Source organism: Triplophysa rosa, linkage group LG6, assembly GCF_024868665.1.
Source record: "Triplophysa rosa linkage group LG6, Trosa_1v2, whole genome shotgun sequence".
Classification (NCBI taxonomy): domain Eukaryota; kingdom Metazoa; phylum Chordata; class Actinopteri; order Cypriniformes; family Nemacheilidae; genus Triplophysa; species Triplophysa rosa.
Genome location: NC_079895.1, coordinates 18947062 through 18968861, shown reverse-complemented (window position 1 = coordinate 18968861; position 21800 = coordinate 18947062). Strand labels below are relative to the sequence as shown.

The 21800-nt window shown below is 37.6% G+C and overlaps 3 protein-coding genes across 8 annotated transcripts in view; 2 read left to right on the top strand and 1 right to left on the bottom strand.

Moving 5' to 3' along the window:
- Positions 1 to 10578, top strand: part of igf2bp2a (insulin-like growth factor 2 mRNA binding protein 2a) — a 111017-nt gene extending 100439 nt beyond the window's left edge. For 4 of the 5 annotated variants that reach the window (XM_057336468.1, XM_057336470.1, XM_057336471.1 and 1 more), the window contains 5 exons: positions 2545 to 2664; positions 3740 to 3814; positions 4264 to 4395; positions 5088 to 5201; positions 5441 to 10578. In XM_057336468.1, coding sequence (XP_057192451.1) covers positions 2545 to 2664; positions 3740 to 3814; positions 4264 to 4395; positions 5088 to 5201; positions 5441 to 5536 — 537 coding nt within the window. In that variant the 3' untranslated portion in view covers positions 5537 to 10578. The remainder of the gene's footprint in view (positions 1 to 2544; positions 2665 to 3739; positions 3815 to 4263; positions 4396 to 5087; positions 5202 to 5440) is intronic. The other variant, XM_057336469.1, reaches the window with a different exon arrangement.
- A 128-nt stretch (positions 10579 to 10706) lies between these two features.
- On the bottom strand, positions 10707 to 12731 carry tmem41aa (transmembrane protein 41aa). Of its 2 annotated transcripts, none has more exons than XM_057336475.1 (5): positions 12313 to 12731; positions 11875 to 12025; positions 11626 to 11787; positions 11350 to 11488; positions 10707 to 11078 (listed from the first exon to the last, which is right to left on the bottom strand). In XM_057336475.1, exons 1-5 carry the CDS (start codon positions 12483 to 12485, stop codon positions 10858 to 10860), a joined length of 846 nt encoding a protein of 281 aa, XP_057192458.1. In that variant the 5' UTR covers positions 12486 to 12731; the 3' UTR covers positions 10707 to 10857. The 2 variants fall into 2 exon arrangements, with proteins under 2 accessions (XP_057192458.1, XP_057192459.1); XM_057336476.1 differs by having other exon boundaries at positions 11722 to 11787.
- Positions 12732 to 13078: 347 nt separating this feature from the next.
- On the top strand, positions 13079 to 21800 carry ehhadh (enoyl-CoA, hydratase/3-hydroxyacyl CoA dehydrogenase). Its single transcript, XM_057336946.1, has 7 exons — positions 13079 to 13430; positions 14236 to 14339; positions 14517 to 14686; positions 14823 to 14934; positions 15706 to 15810; positions 19844 to 20185; positions 20461 to 21800. Exons 1-7 carry the CDS (start codon positions 13357 to 13359, stop codon positions 21711 to 21713), a joined length of 2160 nt encoding a protein of 719 aa, XP_057192929.1. The 5' UTR covers positions 13079 to 13356; the 3' UTR covers positions 21714 to 21800.

Below are 21800 nucleotides of genomic sequence, written 5' to 3'. Positions count from 1 at the left end.
AAAAATGTGTAAAGTGTGCTGCTTGTATTGCAAACAATTGAAAAAAGTAGCCCCAGAAAAAACACTTTGGTGGTCACACGGCATTAGGTTGAAAACAGCACAATATATTTAAAAAATATTTGAAAACAGTAATTGACAATAAGTTTTGGAACTGACACATGTCCAGTTAAAAAGGATTTACCTAATAAAACCTCATGTAACATGAATGTGTTGACCTGAAATACTGTTAACTCCTAAATGAAAAAGCTCTCTGACATATGCAGTTTATATTTATATTTATGCATTTGGCAGACGCTTTTATCCAAAGCGACTTACATTGCTTTATCCTATACATTTATACATAGGCATGTGCAATCCTTGGGCTCAAACCCACAACCTTGCGCTGTTAACGCAATGCTCTTACCACTGAGCTATGTCTCACTATGTCTCACTATGTCAGGCAGAAATATGGAGGACCCAAGTCATGTGTAAAGTAATAAAGAATTTCATAGTTTAATAAGTAATTCTACAATAAAAATAGGCATTAGTACATTTGTTTACAACTTCACTTGTTTATCTAAATATAAATAGGCGAATTGATAAAGTCATTCATTATTTAATGTTTTAATGGGCAATAAAAAGCGTGATTATAAAATAATTAATAAATGAAATATTAATCCATCAATAAATACTTCAAACTAAAAAGGGAATTAAAAAAACATAAAACACTCAATAAGTACATATTTTTAAAGTGCATTAATGAATTCTTAAATAAATAGTGGAATTTCAAAATGTATTTCAAAATGCGATTTAAAAAGAGGAATAAATAATTGGATTTACAAATAAAACTACTTTAATCAGTCATTTAAAAGGCAATTTCTTTTACCATTTGCATTTCCATTTTCACGCTGCCTTTCCTTTTCGGTTTGCTATTCGATTATCTTAGTCATTTAGCTTTTCCTTTTAGCCTCTCCATTTAGCATTTCCCTGACACTTTGGATCCTAACATTGGTAAAACGAGGTTAAACAATGCAAATTAGCTATAGCGAGAGAGATGTAACAAGCTCTCTGATTGGCTAGTTCCTTGTACCTCAGTACTGGTGGGCCACTGCACTGCATTAGCAGACCGGGGGAACCGGAACGCGAGGGGGTGTGTGGTGCGCTGCTCTTGGAGAAAATGTCCAGGGTTACTTTTTAGTCCTGCCCTCACACAGAGACAGTACACAGTAGCATCTGCTGCTTCCACGTGCAGTGTGAATGTTCTAACCTGTTCTAACAATACGTTTCCTTTTCTATGATTTCTGTAAAAGCAGGCGCTGATAACGCTCTGGTTACACGTGCAGTGAACAACAGGTCTATCCTCTTCTCCATTGCTCATCTAACATACCTCTGAACATGACGTACAAGGAACTAGCCAATCAGAGAGTTTGTTACATCTCTCTCGCCATAGCTAATTTGCATTGTTTAACCTCATTTTACCAATGCAAGGATCCAAAGTGTCAGGGAAATGCTAAATGGAGAGGCTAAAAGGAAAAGCTAAATGACTACGCTAATCAAATAGCAAATCAGGAAAGGAAAGGCAGCGTGGAAATGGAAATGCTTTCTAATTCTTCCTAATTCGGTCCGGTCAACCACATCTCTCACAACATTCAAAAAACTACTTAAAACCCACCTCTTCTGTGAATACTTGACAGACAGATGAAGGAAAAAAAAAACACTAACCCTCTCGCTTTCTCTCAACAGGTAGTGGTCTAGCTTTTGGTAAATCTAGTAACTTTGTATTGGCACCTATTGCACTATTGCTCCTGTATGACATATCACTTATTGCTCCTTATACTCTTTGTAAGTCGCTTTGGATAAAAGCGTCTGCTAAATGACTAAATGTAAATGTAAATGTAAATGCAAATAGTAAAAGAAATCGTCTTTTAAATGACTGATTAAAGTAGTTTAATTTGTAAATCCAATTATTTATTCCTCTTTTTAAATCGCATTTTCAAATACCTTTTGAAATTCCACTATTTATTTAGGAATTCATTAATGCACTTTAAAACGATGTACTTATTGAGTGTTTTATGTTGTTTTTTTAAATTCCCTTTTGAATTTGAAGTATTTTTTGATGTATTAATATTTAATTTATTTAATTTATTTTATAATCATGCCTTTTTTTGCCCATTAAAACGTTAAATAATGAATGACTTTATCAATTCGCCTATTTATATTTGGATAAATAAATGAAGTTGTAAACAAATGTATTAATGCCTATTTTTTATTGTAGAATTACTTATTAAACTATGAAATGCTTTATTACTTAACACATGACTCTTCCAGTCCTCCATATAGAAACAGATAATAGCTTTGTGTTCTCAACTAAAGTTGTGTGATGAATTGTAGGTGGTTGGTAAAACAAAATAGGCTAAAGAGACGTAATGACATTTTTAATGTCCTAGGCCTCTGAAACGACCACTTGTAGCAGATTTTAGCAACACAATCTCTTGAATAATCCTTCTTATACATCATAAAAAAATCTTTACAGATCATGTTAAAGATTTCCTGCTTTCTTCACAGCAGGCTCCTGAACAGGAGGTGGTCTACCTCTTTATTCCAACTCAGGCTGTTGGTGCTATTATTGGCAAGAAAGGCCAACATATTAAACAACTGGCACGATTTGCAGGAGCATCTATTAAGGTAAGACTTCCTAGCTTTAAAAGTGCCATCGCTGTCATGTTATATCTGTAAAAACAAAGATCATTGCATCGTTTTTGCCTGAATATCACCTCTTAGATCAGTAAAAAACATGTACAGTATATCCATCTACATTGATAAGGTCCAATCAGGCGCAGATTTGGCGTACTGCCTCTTGGGTGAACCAATTAGCCATAATCGTCTCTCTGTTGATTCTGACAGCCCTGTGGGTTGCTGGGTAATCGGCAGAGGTGAAACGGTTTACCACCTACAGTTCAGTGCTTGTTTGTACCACAGTTCATCTCATGTCTAACAACATTAATATAACGTGTGAGTGAATTGTAAGCTGTCAATTTTCAAGTGTAATTATGGTAATTCTCTGTATTGTTGAATTTGCTAAGCCCTGTAAACATAAGCATTAGGCAAGAAGTACACTGTTAGCCTCAATGGAGGAAATCACTTATTTGTGATCGTAGATTGCTTTTAAGAGTTGTACAGTTTTATCAAACCGAAACAGTGACCACAGATCCATGATACAAACCTAAGCTGTAGAGTATTTTAAATTGTTTTACCTCCAAAGGGTACACTACAGTAAATATCATTTTAATAAGGATAAATAATCTTATTTTTTTTGTCTGTAGCTCTTAGCCACTGGAGCCTCCATTATTGTTAAAGCAGTTTTGACTATTGACTATTGGTATACTAGTAAAAACATTTGTCAGCAACTCTACCAGTTTAGCAACATGCACTCACTTATGAGCTAATAGAAAGCAACAATGTTTTAAAAATGTTAAATTACTTTTAGGAATTCACAAATTTGTACACTGCCACTACTGCTCCCAAAATAATGTATTAAAATAGATAATGTTGTGTGTTTTAATAAATTATTTTGGGAGCAATAGTAGTTAAATTAATTAATTTTGTCAACTGTCATAGTTCAGGTTTATCATTTTGGGCAGTTAGATGAACAGATTTATCCAGAATGCAAAAATGCATTTTGTGAAGGTTGCAGCTATACAGTATGCAGAATATGTCATATGTGGAAGTCTGAAGCTGTCTTGTTGTTGTTGACCTGCAGATTGCACCTGCAGAGAGTCCGGATGTCATTCAGAGGATGGTTATCATCACTGGGCCACCAGAAGCTCAGTTTAAGGTAAAACATTCAGTCAAGAACAACAATCGGTCAGTACCAAAGAACGGTTAAGTACTACCAGTAGTATTATTTGCATTTACATTATGTTTTGAGTTTGGAACAGATCTGGGGTATTGTTAATAGAAATATATAAGCACAGAATCATGTGAATAAACTACTTTCAAAGATAATGATTTACATTATTAAAAAGTTTATTTATGTCTATGCCTTTACCATAGCAGTCAGCAGGTTAAGGGGAATTAGATTTTTTTTCAAATGTAAGACTATTATACATTTTTTAGTATTCTTTGTTTATTCGTACAGACAGTGCTCCTATACATTTTTAGGAATTGTAGTATCAAATCTATCATATTTAATAAACAAAGCCCCAGAATTTATCTAATCAGTTTTGATTATACTGTTATATTACATCACTGATCTGTAAACAATGTTTGGCATGCCTGTTTCAGGCCCAGGGTCGGATATTTGGGAAGCTGAAAGAGGAGAATTTCTTTACTGCAAAAGAGGAAGTGAAGTTGGAGACGCATATAAAAGTGCCGTCTTCTGCAGCCGGGAGAGTTATCGGGAAAGGTGGCAAAACGGTGAGAATACAATCGGATTTAGGAGTAAGACCCCCAGTTTGAGAACCACAGAGTAAAAGTGTGCTTAAATTTTCCCTGCAGTAATAAACAACGCGATTCTGGGAATCAATCAAAACATTCAATATTGATTTCCCAGAGATGATGAAATGTCATTATTAAAGAAAGTGGACACTGTTTATGAATTAATGTGGTGGCTGAAAGAGCTGATGCACATTTCCAGATAAAATTATGGAAATGTGATGTTGTCCTCAACATGACAGTTTCATAAATACCCGAGTAATTTTCTGTTACTTTACTAATTTTCTTAATTAAAACGACTGGAAACTTTAATGCTTTAAAAGCATTTGAAACCATTTTTTAATATTATGACTAAATTTCACTAATTGTGTAATATAACTGCTACTTATTTTGTCTAAAACTCTGAAAAGGGCAGACTGACCGGACTCATTGTGACGCACGTCAGTCTGGTTTAATATATATTTTATGAACTCCAGGACTGTTTGCCCAGGTGAATGGGCACACAGAATGGATCATTTGTAGAACAGTATTTGCCCAAAAACCTAAGTGCAGTAAATTTTTTGAAGCCTGACATTGATGTAATGTGTCTGATGACTTTGGAACACTTTATCCGAACTGCCGTTATGAGTGAAAGATAGTGATGTCATTAACTGTTTCCTGTGAACCTGTTTCAGGTCAATGAGCTGCAGAACCTCACCAGCGCAGAGGTCATAGTGCCGCGGGACCAAACCCCAGATGAGAACGACGAGGTCTTTGTGAAAATCACTGGGCATTTCTTTGCCAGCCAGGTAAATCAAAAGCTGCTGTAATTCTTTAATCTGCTTAGAGTTTGTTTCACATAATAAAAACTGCTTGCATTTGAGTCCACTCAGGTCTGTTTAATTCACATTTTGTACCATTGTGCTTTTACAAGGTTTCATTTGATTGGCTGTATTTTTTCTTTTGTAAATATGAAGTGATTTTTGCTTCTAGTGAGCATAAATCATCATAATTTCAGTATGCGTTTGGTTGTGCTCTGGTCCTGCAGACCGCACAGAGGAAAATCAGGGAGATCATCCAGCAGGTGAAACAACAGGAGCAGAAGCACCAGCAGGGCGCCTCCATGACACACCACTCCAAGTGACCGTCAGGGCAGCCCCAGCGGGCACCTGCCGATGAATGTAGCCCTCCCAACTGGAATCAGACCGGACGAAAGGGGACCGGCCGGGCAGACTAGCAGCCGCAGGATCAAAACCAAAGAACTTCTTTCAAGGGGAGATGATGGAGCCCCAGGCAGAAGGGCTCTGAGTGCACTGCCAGCTTGGGGAGGGGGTGGGGGGTGGCTGGATGGAGTGGAGTGGAAGTAAGACAGATGTTTTTTTTCTTGATAAAACAAACCCTGACTAAGAGAAGACTGGGCTTATGGGGACGTCTTTTGTCGAGACACAAAACATTCCCGCACAACAATTTCCTTAAACTTGTTAATTTAGGTTTAGTTTAGGTTTAACACACAGATAAGAAGCTCCATTAATGTGTTCACTGATGCATTTTGACTGAGTTGTGTTGTTTTTTTGGGTAGTTAAAGCATGGGTGTGCACAAGCATTCGGGACAAATATTTTTTCCTCGTATGTGGTCCTGAAGTTCAGATTGCGATTTCGATTATCCTGAGCAGTATTCTCACCCATACACTAGAACAAATACTAAATTATCTTTTTATGTTTTGCACAAGCCATCAGACGAGTAGTGCACATGTGCATAACATTGTTTTGGTAATGATGGGATGATATGGTTAAATAAAAGATTGTTGTGTTTTGGGACACACCGTCTACAGAAAACACCAGATGAGAAGGACCTGTGGATCATTCTGAATCTTTAGCCTGTGTGTGCCAACAGATGGGGTTCATATCCCGTTGAAACATTTCTTACTGTGCATATCTTTCATTTCTAGCTTTTATCTCATTTAGTTCTCCTCTCCATTATATCAGCTGACAGCTTTAACACAAGAAAATGTTTTTTTTAAGTATACCGATTGCCGTTTTCCCCACACGAGGACGTTGGCGGCAGTCGGTTCAAGTGACAGGCCTTTATGGGGAGTGATGTTGTAGTTGGATTGGTAGCACCTCTTGTTTGCTTTAGGGGTGTGTAAAGAATATAAAGCAGGAACTAGCGTCTAAAAGACAGCGCACCTTTAATGGTTTGGCAGAATCGTAAATAGCACGCGCACCGAATTCTCTGCCTTAATCTGTGCTGAAAAAAAACAAAAATATGGGCAACTCAAAATGTTATTCGAGCATCAGATTGGGAGAGGATGGGGGGGGGGATGGGATGAGGAGGCACCATATAATCTGTGGTACACACACGACCTTGTTTGGCTTTAAACCTCTTTGTCAGGGAGCTTTCTAAACGGCATGACAGCTGTGAATGTACAATAACGCAGCCTTATAGAAAGAACACCACCTTGTAATGTCAGTGAGCTAGTTGGTCAGCAAGTTTTCAGTTATTTTTGTTTGTTTGTTTTGCAAAACTGATCGACTGTTTCAACGGTTTGCTGGACATGCAGGCATGGATGTATGCCTTTGTGCTTTATTGTCGATATTATTGTTTTTCTTTTCTTAATTTGACCATGGAAGCTTGTGGCCTTAAACGTCACCGGTCTATGACATCACAGACAGCTCCCTCAACCAATGAGAGCCAAGCCACATCTTCCAGACGCAAAGGTTTATGCCAATACGCACAGCTTCCATTTGTGTGTATGCGTGTGTGTATATAGATATATATATAAAGAGAGAGAAATATTTATGAATCTATTTTTCCTATTTTGTGATGAGAGCTATTATTACGAAACAAACAAAAAACAGTTTTTTTGGTGGAACACTGCCATGTTATTCTGAAGGGAAGTGTTTAATGTCTTGGAAGTAAACTGAATATTGATAGTATACTAACCAACAGAACAGTAAGTGAATCACCACAACACTTTGATCAGAATGTGATTGGTGCGCATGTCAGTATTGTGATCTACCTCAGGCGTCAGGGTACCTCAGTCCAGGCTTTCATTTCCCTTTTTTCCACGTTTTGTATGCCTTGTAAACGGAACGTTTTAAAATGTCTCTTTTCATTTTTTTATAATAAAAAGATCAAGAAAAAGAAGTAGTCTGAAGTCTTCAGGTCCGTCGGAAACAAAGGAATGGATCTTAAAGCGTTCAGAACTGTACCCGAATTTACCACGTTTACTGGAGCTCTCGTCTGTGCTGACATTTAGCAAATGTGTAATCGAGTCCATGTGACATGGACCAAAAAGAGGATTTACAGGAGTACCTACCTGCCCGAAAGGGATTGTGAATGTGGATACTGTGTACTGATTTTCAGATCAAAGATTTAAAAAAAGATGGATAATGTAAAATGGCTTAGTTCAAAGTATTGTCCTGGAGAAACTACACTGTCAGATGTCTAAGCCAGCTTTCTCTTTACATTTTATATTATAATGATTAAAAACGATCAGTACATATTCAGGAAATGCAGACCAAATTTTTTAATTCAAGATTTTTTTTAAATAAGGTCTTTCACATAAAACTCTACAAATGTAGATTGATAAAATTGTAAAGAAAAAATAAAACAGTACAGAATAGTCCATGTGTTTATCTGTGAAAATAAAACAAATGCAGGTATTTCCGTAGCCTCAGATGTACTCTTTCGCTCCTGTTGCCGGTTATACAATAGTACATGCTGTAATGTCTGTAACCTCTCAAAGACTGAGGTGTACGTCTCTTACATGAGCTCAACAGAGGAGAATGCAAGTCAATGAAGAGAGCAGTTGTAGATTCAGGCAAGGCTGGTTTGCTTTGATACAGTAATTCACAATTACTCACTCAGTTGTCTGTGGACTGAACTGTCTGTTTTACACCATACTTTTAGTTTTCCTAACGTTTTACTGTTTCTGGTAAGGGTGATACTCAGTTGACGTGTTACAATAGACCTGTGTAAATTGTTAGCATTTTTACCTAAACTGAAGCGACTCGCATTACATTTACCCACAAAGAGTAGCACAGACATCAGGTGCTTGGGAGCATTGTTAGTTTTGTTAGCTAGGGAAGGTTAGAGGTTTTTAGCTGATTAACCGCTATTCCTTATATTAGCCTAAATTGTTTCCACGAAGGCCCGTGCCTTGTGGATGTCTTCGCTTAAAATGATCTGGTAGACTTTGCCGTATGAGAAAATAATTTCCCCTGAATTTAAGGTTTTCTGCTTAATCTCAGGTGTTTGCTCATTGATGGATTTCAGGTTGTGTAGCAGTATAACTCAGATAACTCGTAACTGTTAGTGTAATACGCGCCACGCTGTCGGTAGACGTCTATCTATTCTACAGTGGTTCTTAACTTTTTCTTAAGAGTTTGTATTTCAGAGCTTCGTCAGGTGTGCATCGTTTGGTATTTAACTTTATGGAAGCATTAGACGTTACATGCATTAACTAACATCACACTGTTATATTGTCTCTGTAGTCTGGTATTGAAGCTGTCTTGCTATCCACTATGATATCCTGTAACATAATGCTAGGGAGAATCGAGGTCTTTGCATTACTTTTGTAGGCCAACAGGCATAGCTAATAAATCAAATTAATCAGGTCAGTTTAGGATTAGCTGTCGATTGTAGTGTTGGCATGAATTATCATCTTGGAACGATTGCGGTCTGCATTGTACCCTAAAGCTTTTAGGGTGAAGGGACACTTAAATTAGGTGCTGTTCTATGTTTCTTGATATTTGCCATAGGTTGATATTTTAGAATAGACACCACAGGCACAGCTATAGTTGCTCACAGTATGACAGTACTGTTCTAGTTACATTTAACTCGGCGTGAGAGGAAAATCAGAGCGATGCATGAGAAATCCACACGAATCATAGGCTGTGAAAATAACTTCTCTCTACATCCATGCGGCAGATCCATTCCTACGCAGCTCTCAAGCTTCTCACATTTGTTCATTTCGATGTGAAACATAGACTGGGCCCTCCACTGCCTGGCATATCCCCCCAGCTGCATTGTGGTTAGTGGGGGGCAGAGAACTGAGAGCTGATTTTATTTTTTGCTAACAACCATGTTGTTTTGAAATGTAGCTGAACTGTACTGCTGATCAACATGGATTTGAGCAATAAAAATTGTTTCTAAAAAGCTTGTGTCCAAAGCTAATTTTGTCACACAATTGTTGGGTATGTTGTTGGGTAAACAAACTGTCTTTCAGACAAATCGCGTGTAGTTAATAGGATGGTTCACCCAAAAACTAAAATTCTGTAATAATTTACTTCACCCTCTTGTCATTTCAAACCTGTATGACTTTCTTCTGCAGAACACAAAAGAAGACGAAAACTGTTGGTCCCCATGACTTGCATCAGTTTTGTGATCATTCAATCGAAGTCAATGGGGACCAATGGTTTTTGTTACCAACATTCATACAAAAACAGTATTTGAAATATTTACAAATGTGACATCATAGCAGTAATGGACAAATACAGTAACGAATACAAAAGATTCCAATAAAGTGCACATCTGATGCTTAGCCAAGCTTATTCTGATAATAAACTGATGAAATGAGTGGAAAAGATAATTATTAAATTACATCATATCCAAAACTTTTATTTGCAATGTTGGTTTTTGGTTACCCACATACAAAACTTTAAACTGATTTACACATTCTGATCCAAACATTGCTAATGGCACTGGAACACAGAAAAGGAATCATTTTAATTTACCATCCACCTCTAACATTAACATTACATTGGCCGTTTTAAAGGCTATGACTGAGTTCTCACTCCACTGAGTTTGCAAATGATGGAATATGTACAGCTTGGTGTGCTCAATTAAAATTTACATGAATACCAAAAATGTAAAATATGAATATTTTCCCACTTCACTGAGGTGGATCACTAATTTGAAAGCACCAACATAAACCAAATCTACAAAATCAACATTATTAGTTTTGCATACAAAACAATGAAAACATTTACTGTATCTCAATTATCTGTATTTCCCTGTCCACCAATGTTATAACATAAACTAGGGACTACAAAAGCACACACTCGACATAAAACCTGATTTCATTTCTCATTATGGCTTGTGAAGAATAGTAATGCCCACTCATATAAACTGAATGTGCAATGTACAGTATGTGAAAGCTGATTAATGTTTATATTTCCACATCTCTGTTGAATTGTACATTGAACCAGGATTAAGATTTCAACACCAAATACACAAACTCAGAAACCTTTCTAAAAAGACAGCCAAACATTATATACTCTTTTAAATCACTCCCATGTATAAAGGTCAATAAATGGCACAGCAGCCAACACGTAAATTCCATTTTCATTGAATAAAAGCTTTAAAAGAGGCCACAGAAAGATTTTAGAAGTTTTAAATCTCTTGAATGCAAACGATGGCCACCCATAATGCGGCTCTAAACAATGACCCCACACTGTCTCTTATTTGTGCTTCTTGTCTTGGTTGAGTCCATTAGGTTCGAGGCCATGCAGGTGAAGATGTTGGCTACTGTATTTACGTATGAGAGCTCCCGGTAACAGTGCAACACAGGCAATAAGAAGCAACTGAAACACCACAGTCCAGGAGAACAAGTCATCCAGAGAGGAGATGTCAGACAGCATTGAGCCAGTCTGGACACAGATGAAGTTGTATGGCATCAGGCCTGAGAGAAATGCAGATGTTATAAATCAATAAAATGAAAAGGAAGACTTCAAATGTTAAAATTAATTTATATAATCAATTTAAATAATTAAAGCAATTTTATTTTACATTGAGTTGTGCTGCCAGCCCAATAGTTTAAAGTTAACCGCGGTATCACTATTCTTACACTTTTGCTTAAAGAAATATTCCTCATTTGACTGTGAACTATAAACTGTAAACTATTTGACTGTGGCATCCCCATGCACTTTTAAGACATTTAAATATACATTTACCAATGAAGACAGCCATGAAGAAGAGAGTGACAGGAATGTTCAGTATTGGGGATGCCATGTTTAAGAACCAGTTTGGACTCATGGGAAAGAATCTCAGGAAAAGTAGGAAAAAAAAAAAACTACTTTGGTTTTCTTCAACCTAAAAAACAAAACATATTTTCTTCATATGGGAAGGCATGTAGTTGAGCAGATTATATGAAGTTTCTGACAATATACGAGCCTGGACCAGCAGTGAGATAAGTAAATGATTAAAAAATATTTATTTTCATTACACACCTTCTTTTGCAGCATGGCCACTTTATCAGGGAAGAGTCTCACAATGTGCTGTTTGCCAAATGCTTGGGACAAGAGAAAACAAAGAGTGGCACCTACTGTAGTGAGAACACAGGCCAGCAGAAGACCATACCATGTCCCGAACAAGGCCCCAGCCAAAATGTTCTGAAGACAAAAATAAATACATGAATAAACCAAATGTTATGTAGCTTTCAGTAAAGTACTTTGTTTTTGTAAACACTGTGTACTTACTAAAAAAGAAGAACCGGGTATGGCAAAAGCCTGCTTGTAGAGGTAGGCACTGCAGAAGAGTAACAGCACATATCCAGTGTGCTCTGTCTTATAAAACTGCAACAGCAGGGACATCTCCTTAAGTTCTTCCAGGTCTGATGGGAACTTCAACCTGGACCAGATAATGAGGACTTAATCGTACCTATTCATTATTATTATTAATATTATTATTATGAACAAACACTATGACAGAATTAAGACAACACATACAACAGAAGTGACTGCCGAATGCCAAATGGAGACAAGGACAAGACAGAGAGAGAGCATTCATTTTATTTTGATATTCACTTCTATTTGTATGTTTTCTTTCCTTTCTTTTTTTTCTGCAATGTTAAATCACAAGTCCACATGAACAAAAACCAACAACAGTGATCGTTACACACGCTTAGAGACGCAGACCTGGAGGATGAAGTCTCTTCACTTTGCTGGTTGTCATCTCCAGTAGATTTCTCCGTGTTTTCTTCATGACTGTATTTAGGTAGCTGAGGTCCAGGGGGCAAATAAGATGACAGTATGTAAAGGTAGAATGTACTTGTCACTATCACAGCGATCAGCCCAAGTAGCGAACGCATGACGGAGGAGATAGAGGGCGCAGTGTCCGTTCTAGCCAAAACACCACACTACCGTGGAGACAGCTACGGCCAGAAGTGGTGCAAAATCTCTCCATGTAATTACAATAAGTTACATTAACTAACATCTATCCTAACCCTAAACCTAACCTTACAATAAAAAACATTAATCAACTGTTTTTCAGCGTGCCAAAAGTAGAGATAGCTGTATCCCTAGTCAAAACCCCACACCGTGGACAACTTCCGGGAACGTTTACGCACGTTGATTGGTGGCGTTCTTGTTGTGTCAATGAGTCACGCAAGATTTTCAATATTTATGAGCGTGCGTTGGTTGATTGGCCAGTTTACTACCACCCACCAACAACACTTTTTTTATTCAGGAAATAAAATTATGCACAAAAGCTTAACAAATCAATTAAGAAATGAACTTAATAAACAAAGCCAAGATAATTTAAATGCACAAAGACAAAACAATGTAAAATAAGGTAAATTAGTAATTTCTTGAAATACTTCCGTCACGACCAACTACGTAATGTATCACTTAATTAATATTCATGACCAAGCCGTGTTTGCAATTCCTAAATTCGCTTCCGGGGAAATTTGAAAATGTTCTTCCATTTGTGTCCACCATGTGTGGGAACCTTTTGTTTTTGTTTTTAAAGCAATGCGTCTACTCCTTCACGCAGAAAAATCTTTAAAGACTCGTAGAACATGCGACGATGTGTTCTTAAAGACACACGTTCACATAATAAAGAAGGAGTGGGTGTGGTGGTGTTGACGCACTTTGTTCGCAACAAAATAAGTCCTGCACTCTGCAGGTATTTTACTCCCTCTCCATTTTAATTCAGGTCACAACACAGTTTAGCTCAACACAATGGCCCGATATGAACTTGTTAAAGGATCATTAGCACTGATCACCCTTACCAACCCACCAGTCAATGCCTTGAGGTAAGTGACAATACTTTTTGAAATCGTCACCTTTTAAAACTAAATGCATTTGTTTTTGTGTCTTAACAATAAGCCATGTTTTTTAATTGTAGGCTACGTACTGTGTATAGCTTAAAAACATTTGATTTTGTGAATTCTGCTGATTTAAATATGTAACCCAAGTAAATAATTAGTGAATAATTTTGTAACTTTTTCAATACAAATATATTTTCCTGATGCATATGAAACATGTGCTCAAATAACAGTAGGGTCAAGATTCAGATTCTTTGTCATATGTGCTGTACTCTGCTAAAATAAAGTGTTTTTTTCACGGGCAACAAGCAATAAATAACAAAGAAAATAGAATGTAAAAAATCATGCAATAAATGACAAACCAGGAAAACAATAAAACTAAAAATACACCATAGCAAAAAGTAAATTGACAGTATGAATCAGAGAATCCATATGCAATAAAAACAATTAACAACGATACAAAACCATTAACAATAAAATTGGTAATGGTAAAATGGTTAACATTGCCAAACATTTGGTGGCAATGTTTGCAGGGCATGTAAATTTATAGTCTTGAGTCTTGTAATAAAAAAAATCCCACTGAGACTTTCCCCTAGTGGAACTTGACCTGGTATGTTAAATAAAATCCCTATCTGTTGTTGCTCTGACTTGCGTAACTTAAACAACCTCTTGTGATTTGTGTTGTCATATTGTAGACAGGACTGTGTCATTGAATGCATTAATTATTATGAAAGTATTTATATTAATGATCTATACAAATCCTATCCTATCATATCTTCCTCTTTCTCTGTAGTTCTGCAGTACGTTATGGCATCACAGAGAAAATTAAGCGTGCCCTGGGTGACCCAAAGGTGAAAGCTGTGGTGATATGTGGAGAGAATGAAAGATTCTGTGGCGGTAGGATTATGAAAAACACAAAATGCGTATTTTCAAGTTGAACATATGCTGTTCAGATATTAATAATAAATGTACACTAAAAGGCATGTTACAACAGTGAGATTCTTTCAGCTCATTATTTTTATAATCATGGTCTGGAAGGTGAGAAGATTTGATGATACTGTACGTTCTTTCTAGGTGCAGACATTCGTGAGTTTGCTGCGCCTATGAGAGGACATTCCTTGGTAATGTTGTTTGATGACATAGAAGCAGGAGAGAAGCCTGTGATTGCTGCCATAGAAGGGGTGGCACTCGGCGGGGGTTTCGAATTAGCTCTCGCCTGTCATTACCGTATTGCACACTCTAAGGTAAACTATTGAACATAGTGTATTAACTTATGCACCATTCTTTGCATACATTTTGAGATTAAGGTTTGATGTTTCGCATTGTAGGGCAAGGTTGTTTTGTGGTTTATGGGTATATACCATATGTTGTGTTTTCCAGGCACGACTTGGACTTCCAGAGGTGACTTTGGGTCTTCTGCCAGCTGCTGGGGGAACACAGCGCCTTCCCAGGCTCATTGGCATTCCTGCTGCACTAGAACTGATCACCACTGGTAAATCATACACTTAACCTGTAGTCACACCCACAGTTCATATCATACATTTGTGTACTACCGATGGAGTATTATAGATTTTTTAAAGAGTAGAGTTCAGTCATTGATTCAGAAAGTGTTTTCACAACGTGTACATCAATTTCTTAAACCGCATAGAAAGCTACAATGAATCTCAAATGATCATCCTCATTTTGAAACATTTTGTTTTCAGTAAAAAATTACTGTTGTTTTGTCCCACTAGGGGTCAGCATTGTACATTATTTCTGATTACCTTATTCAGCCAGAATAACAACATTCAGAAGCAACATATCTGTCCTAATTTATTCACTCACTCTATTGTCATTTAAAACCTGTATAACTCTTTCACAAAGATAAAGATATGGAAAATGTTAAAAATAATATTAAATAGCACAAAAGTGCTATGCTTGCTTTATCCTGATTGATCCACTTTATTGTCTGTATCATAATTTATATTGAATTTGTATTTTAAGATGCCCATTCTCTACAAAAATGTGTAAGCACTGTGTGAGAAAATTCACATTCACTGAAAATCTTGCCTTCCACTAAGCTTTCAAATAAAAAAAATATTGGTGACATACAGTAGGGGTTGATAAACCAATTTCAGATACAGGATACTGTTCCTTTAACACATAAGAGTTATTTTGTAATTATGATGGAATTTCTTCACCCCTTGTCATAGTATATAAGACATAGTAAGAAAATAGTCAGTCCATCATCCATTACCTAATCCACAATCAATTATTGTTACAGGTCATCATGTCTCTGCCCAGGAAGCCCTAAAGCTGGGCATGGTTGACCAGATCACAGATGAGAATGCATGTAAGATGGCTGTGGAGTTTGCATTAAGAGCTGTAGGTATGTCACAGACATGCAGAGCATGTGAAGTAGAATCCTCAGAGTCAGGGAACATACCAGAGAAATCCTTTCTCACTTTCTCATATCCTTGTCAATGAGTTTCAGAGTAGTTAAATGCATTTGATCTATTTTTTAAGATGTCTAAAAGGACAAGCATTGTTAGAATATTAATTTTGACCCTTTAGATCAGTGGTCACCAACCCTGTTCCTGGAGATCGACCGTCCTGCAGACTGCAGCTCCAACCCTGCTTCAGCACACCTGTCTGTAATTATCAAGCAAACCTGAACACCTTGATTAGATAGTTCAGGTGTGTTTGATTGGGGTTAGAGCTGAAATCTTCAGGATAGTCGATCTTCAGGAGCAGGGTTGGTGACCACTGCTTTAGATTTCAATGTTTTTTTAAATTTAACAGTCTGTGTCTTGAGAAATTTTACTGATCTTTTATTCCCTTTCATTATAAGATAGCCTTTAAATCATCTCAAACTGGTTAATAAGCATGACAAATATATCTGTTTTTAGAAACTGTTTAGGAACTAATTGCCTCAGTAGAATCTGTATTAAAACACTGGGCTTTTGTGGGTGACGTAAAGTCAAATACAGTGTTCAAATTGTCGCTTGGAGTTTAGTGAATCATGCTCCACTGTACCTGGATTTCAGACTCCCTCTCTGCAGCTTTAGAAAATGGATTCTTTACCTTTCAGTTCCTTCAGTAATAAAGTGATATAAGAGCAATTAAAACCAGACGCTCAAACCTATTTCTGCCAAATGATTGAGCTCTTGCAGATTCAATTCAATTCAGTCATCTATATCTTAATGGGTAGCCAGTGTTGGGATGATAAAATTGGTGTTGTGGTCAAATTTTCTAGACCTTGTAAGAACTCTAGCAGCTGCATTTTGAACTAACTGTACTAACTAACTAACTAACTAACTTTGTTTAATGATGATGCAGGATAACCACTAAGTAGTGCATTACAATAATCAAGTCTTGAAGTCATAAATGCATGAATTAGTTTTTCTGCATCAGAAATGCACAGAATATTCCTCAGATCTACAGTGAAGCTGTTCATTGACCTCTACAGAAGTGCTTAGGGGGGTCTCCATTGAGGGAAAGGCAAGATTAGGGTGGCTATAGCAGAAGAAATACTGACTCAAGAAATCATTCCCGCTGAGACTGAGGGAGCCAGATCCCTTGTAATGTGAATGTTGTGAGTGACACTCTTACAGAGAGATCGGGGTTCATTTAGAGTCAGGATGAGCTTTGGAGGGAGATTAAAGATCGGCCACGCAGCTAATGCGCTCTCTGTAATCACATGCTGAGCAAAGATCAGCCCGGCCAAATCCTGGCAACTAAATGGAATTGCGGAGCCCAGGTATGGCGGACAGCAGCCAAGTGTGCCTGCTTTAGTGACTAATGTTAAATGGTTAACACATCTCTGAGGAAGTAAACAGTTGATTCCACCTAAAATAAGACCTCATAGAAAATGTTCATATAAATAGTTTTTTGAACTTGTATTTACTCAAGAGTTTTTTTTTTGTGCATGGTTAAGCAGTAGCCTCCATGATAAACAACATGAATGTGATCCTAATAGGGTGCAAATACGTGTTTTTTCTTTAGAAAAATGTTTATCTTTTCAAAAGACCCACCAGAAGCTTCAAGGTTGCTAAGCAGTAAAATAGGCTTCCATTTAGTACTATAATTGCTTATAGAAGTCATTTAATTTAGTTTAACGTTGTTGTTATTACCAAGTTCTGAATGTATAACTTAACATAATTTTAAAGAAATATCAGCAAATCAGAGGGTGCTTTTAACATGGTTGCACAAATCAAGGTGGTCATGAAGGACCACCTACTTACATGAGACAAGACATTGCAAACTACATACAGTGTATTAAGTCTCCCCATTCTCTCATATACTTAAAATAACATCTATATATGGGTCAAAGAAAAAAGGTTTAAGCATAAAAACAATAAGTGTAATACTGCTTTAAAATGTTGTTGTTAAAAAAAATGAAAAAGTTTTCTGTTTAATTGCATTTTTGTTTGTTTTTCTGATCAAAAAATAAATATCATACATTTTCCCCTGATTTACAGAAGACGCCCACTAAAATGTCAATCAGTGTAACAATCTTGTGAGGCATATTTACAATAAAAATCAATTTATGACATATTAAATGACTAATTACTTTCTCCCCAAATGCTCTCTCCATTATTCTTTTATATATTTCAATATGTACAAGTCAGAATAAGCATGTTGTTTGAATTTGTACATAAATATTGTGTTACACTGAATGACAATGTAAAATTATTTCAACCAAATTTGGATATTTTATTCTCCAAAAACTAGTTGAAACCATAAAGTAGACATTTTACTAGCATTTAATGTGTTTCTATGGACATAAATCACTTTTGTAAATTTCTTTTGATGGGACATCTTAACGTCTTTGACCCATACGGATATTTTGCAATATAGAAATGCTAAAAGAATCTTTATACTGTATTGTAGTGCTTAAAAGGTGCTAGAAAAGGTTCTTCACAGTGATGCTATCTAAGAACCATTTACTCAAACCGTTTCTTTTCAATAATTTCTTTCTTACTTTTTTATAACCTAAAGCAGTGGTTCTCAAACTTTTTCATTGTAAGGCCCCCTTTGTGTAGAGTGCATCCCTTTGCAGCCCCTCAAATAAAGACTTACAGTAATCTTAATCTTGTTTAATTGCATGAAATATATGATACATTTCTATATTTCATAAAATTCCACAAAATATGTGGCCCCTCTGGATCCATCTTGGGTGTTTCAGATGCTAACAGGCCCCCAGTTTGAGAACCATCTACTGTAAAGAACCCCTTTCAAAAGAACCTTTGGAAACAGAAAAGTACTTTACAGGTTCTTTATGAAACCATTCAGACAAAACTCATTTTTCTAAATGCAAGTTGGGTGGTCAATGTTGAGATAAATTGAACAATCTAGTCCATGTTATGTGTTCATTTTGTTTGCTTTTAATTAGGTGAAAAGACATGTGAGAAGTAATCAATATTGCTAACACTCTCTGTAGAATCCTGATCTCGGCTCTCACAGCTTTATCTTGTTTCCCAATTGCTGAAACATCTGCCACATGCACCTATCAGGATCCCTATCAGGATCTGACCCGTCCTACTTACAATAAATCACAGCATTAGCCATCCAAGTCCTGCCCACTGAATCACAGATTAAGCACAGATACATCTGTATAGTCCATTATAGCACACACAGTACATCAGACATTTTTTATTGGTTTTTTATTTTATTTATTTATTTTCAAAAGAGACAATGTACATTAATACACATCCATGGATGTAAATGCACCCAAAATTAGCCAGAGGCTAAGACATCAGTTCAAGGATTTCATTACGCTTTTTGTGCTACTCAGAGAATGTGTTGCCTGTGGCCACTATACAATGAAATGTTTATTCACCTCAGATAAAACTACTTTGAAATATTTGTAGAATTAATTAAGCATGTAAAGAAAAGTAGATTGGAATGTCTGTTCCTTCTGGCCCTTTAAGACACATCACAGTGACCCAGATTCGAGAGAGAGAGAGAGAGAGAGAGAGATGAATCTAATGCAGATAGAAGCTATGGTGAATCAAGCACTGCCCTGTGCAATTCTTTCACTGAGACTTGGAGTTCAAATGCTGGAAGCTGTGATAAATTCAGAAAAATACCATTTTGTTGGGCTGTTCTGTATGTGTGTGTTGATTTGTTGAGTGTGGATTTCTGTCTGACTGTGGGAATAAGTGAAAGAGTGCATGCCAGAGATGTGAACACAATATAACTCAAGTACATAAGTACATGTACTGTAATATGAATCAAACACCAGCTTTAAATGTGTTGTTTTAGGACATTGAGTCTCAGTCTATAATGTCTTTACCAGCTTCCATGTAAACCTGTCAGTCAAATTGAAAATACACATTGGGCTGAGGGTCAAACTTTGTCTATTACAATCATTTTCATCTTGTTTAGATTCATTTAAAATATTTTGGATTCTTTTCCAGCCAAACCGTTGTCTTCCCGAAGAATAAGTACACTCACCATGCCATGCCCTCCAAATTTGGATGCCCTCTTTGAAGCAGTGACCATGCAGGTCCAAAAAAAGGCTCGGGGAGTCATGGCACCATTGGCGTGTATTCAGGCAGTGAGGGCAGCTGCTACCCTGCCTTACAGTAAGGGTATGAAGCGAGAGAGTGAACTGATGGCCTCTCTCTTTAGCTCCAGCCAAGCCCGGGCTCTACAGTACTGCTTCTTCGCTCAGAGGACTGCTGGGAAATGGACTCTGCCTAGTGGAGCACAATGGAGCAACATAAAGCCCAGAGACATCCGGAGGGCAGCCGTCATAGGTACTCAAAGAATATGTGAACGAGGTCCAAAAATAAAAAAATAGTTGTCATAATTTATTCACCCTCATGTGATTCAAAACTGGTATATGAATATGACTCTTTCTTCTGTGGAACACAAAAGAAGATGGTGATTTTGTGTCCATATAATGGAAGTCAATGGGGCCATTGTTATTTGGCTACCAACATTCCTCAAAATGTCGTCTTTTGTGTTCTGCATGTTTGGGATGACAATTTATAATTTTTGTTCATCATTGACCACTTATTTATTGTCTTAGGTCTGGGCACTATGGGAAGGGGCATTGCTGTCTCCCTTGCACGTGTGGGGATTTCTGTCATTGCTGTTGAGACAGAGAAGAAACTCTTGGAGACGGGTAGGCAGATGGTGATTGGTATGCTGGAGAGAGATGCTAAAAGACGGGGAGTAACCGCCTCCCTCTACCTCCTCCAATTCACCCTCAGCTTACAGGATGTGAAGGATGTGGACATTGTCATTGAAGCCGTCTTTGAAGACATGTCTCTTAAGAAACGTCTTTTCCGAGATCTTTCAAAGGTGTGTCGACCAAGCACTTTACTCTACACCAACACCTCTGGGCTGGATGTTGATGCATTGGCTGGTGTGACGGATAGACCGCACATGGTAGCTGGGATGCACTTCTTTTCACCTGCACATGTGATGAAGCTCCTGGAGGTCATCTGTGGGCCACGTTCTTCAAGTGAAACCATTGCCACAGCGATGAGCCTCGGTAAGAGAATGGGAAAGGTGTGTGTCGCCGTTGGAAACTGCCCTGGATTTGTTGGAAACCGCATGGTGAAGACTTACACAGATCAAGCCAACTTCCTTTTGGAGGAAGGGGCCACGCCTGAACAGGTTGACGGGGCTCTAGAGGAGTTTGGTTTTGCCATGGGTGTCTTCAGGATGTCTGACCTCGCAGGCCTTGATGTCGGTTGGAGAATCAGGAAGGAATCTGGGTTGACTGGACCAGATGTTGACCCAAAAGATCCCCCACATAGACGCCAAGGGCATAGGTACAGTCCGATTCCAGACATGCTCTGTGAGCAGGGCAGGATGGGCCAGAAGACAGGATGTGGGTGGTATGTGTATGAGAAACCTGGGGGTACGGAGGCAAAGCCAGACCCACTGATCCAAAAACTTCTTGAGGGCTACAGGGTGAGATACAGCATCCAACCGCGGAAAATCTCAAGTCAGGAACTAATCGAGCGATGCCTTTATGTCCTGGCCAATGAGGGCTTCCGTGTTCTGGAGGATGGCATTGCTGTTCAACCAGAGGATATCGATGTCATCTATCTGTTTGGTTATGGTTTCCCGAGGCACAGAGGTGGGCCCATGTTCTATGCCAACATGGTGGGTTTGGGAAGAGTGCTGGATAGGTTGGAGCATTATCATCATGCCCATCCAGATGTGCCTCATTTGAAACCCAGTCAGTTGCTGAAGAAACTTGTTGCTTGTGGCAGTCCTCCAATTCAAAAATGGAAAGAGCATATCAAAACAATGCACAGCCATCTATAAGGTAACCATCATGCCAACTACAGTAATTAAGTTTGATGAAATCTATCATAACACTTGTTGTTAATAAAGACTAGTTTTTTAACCCTA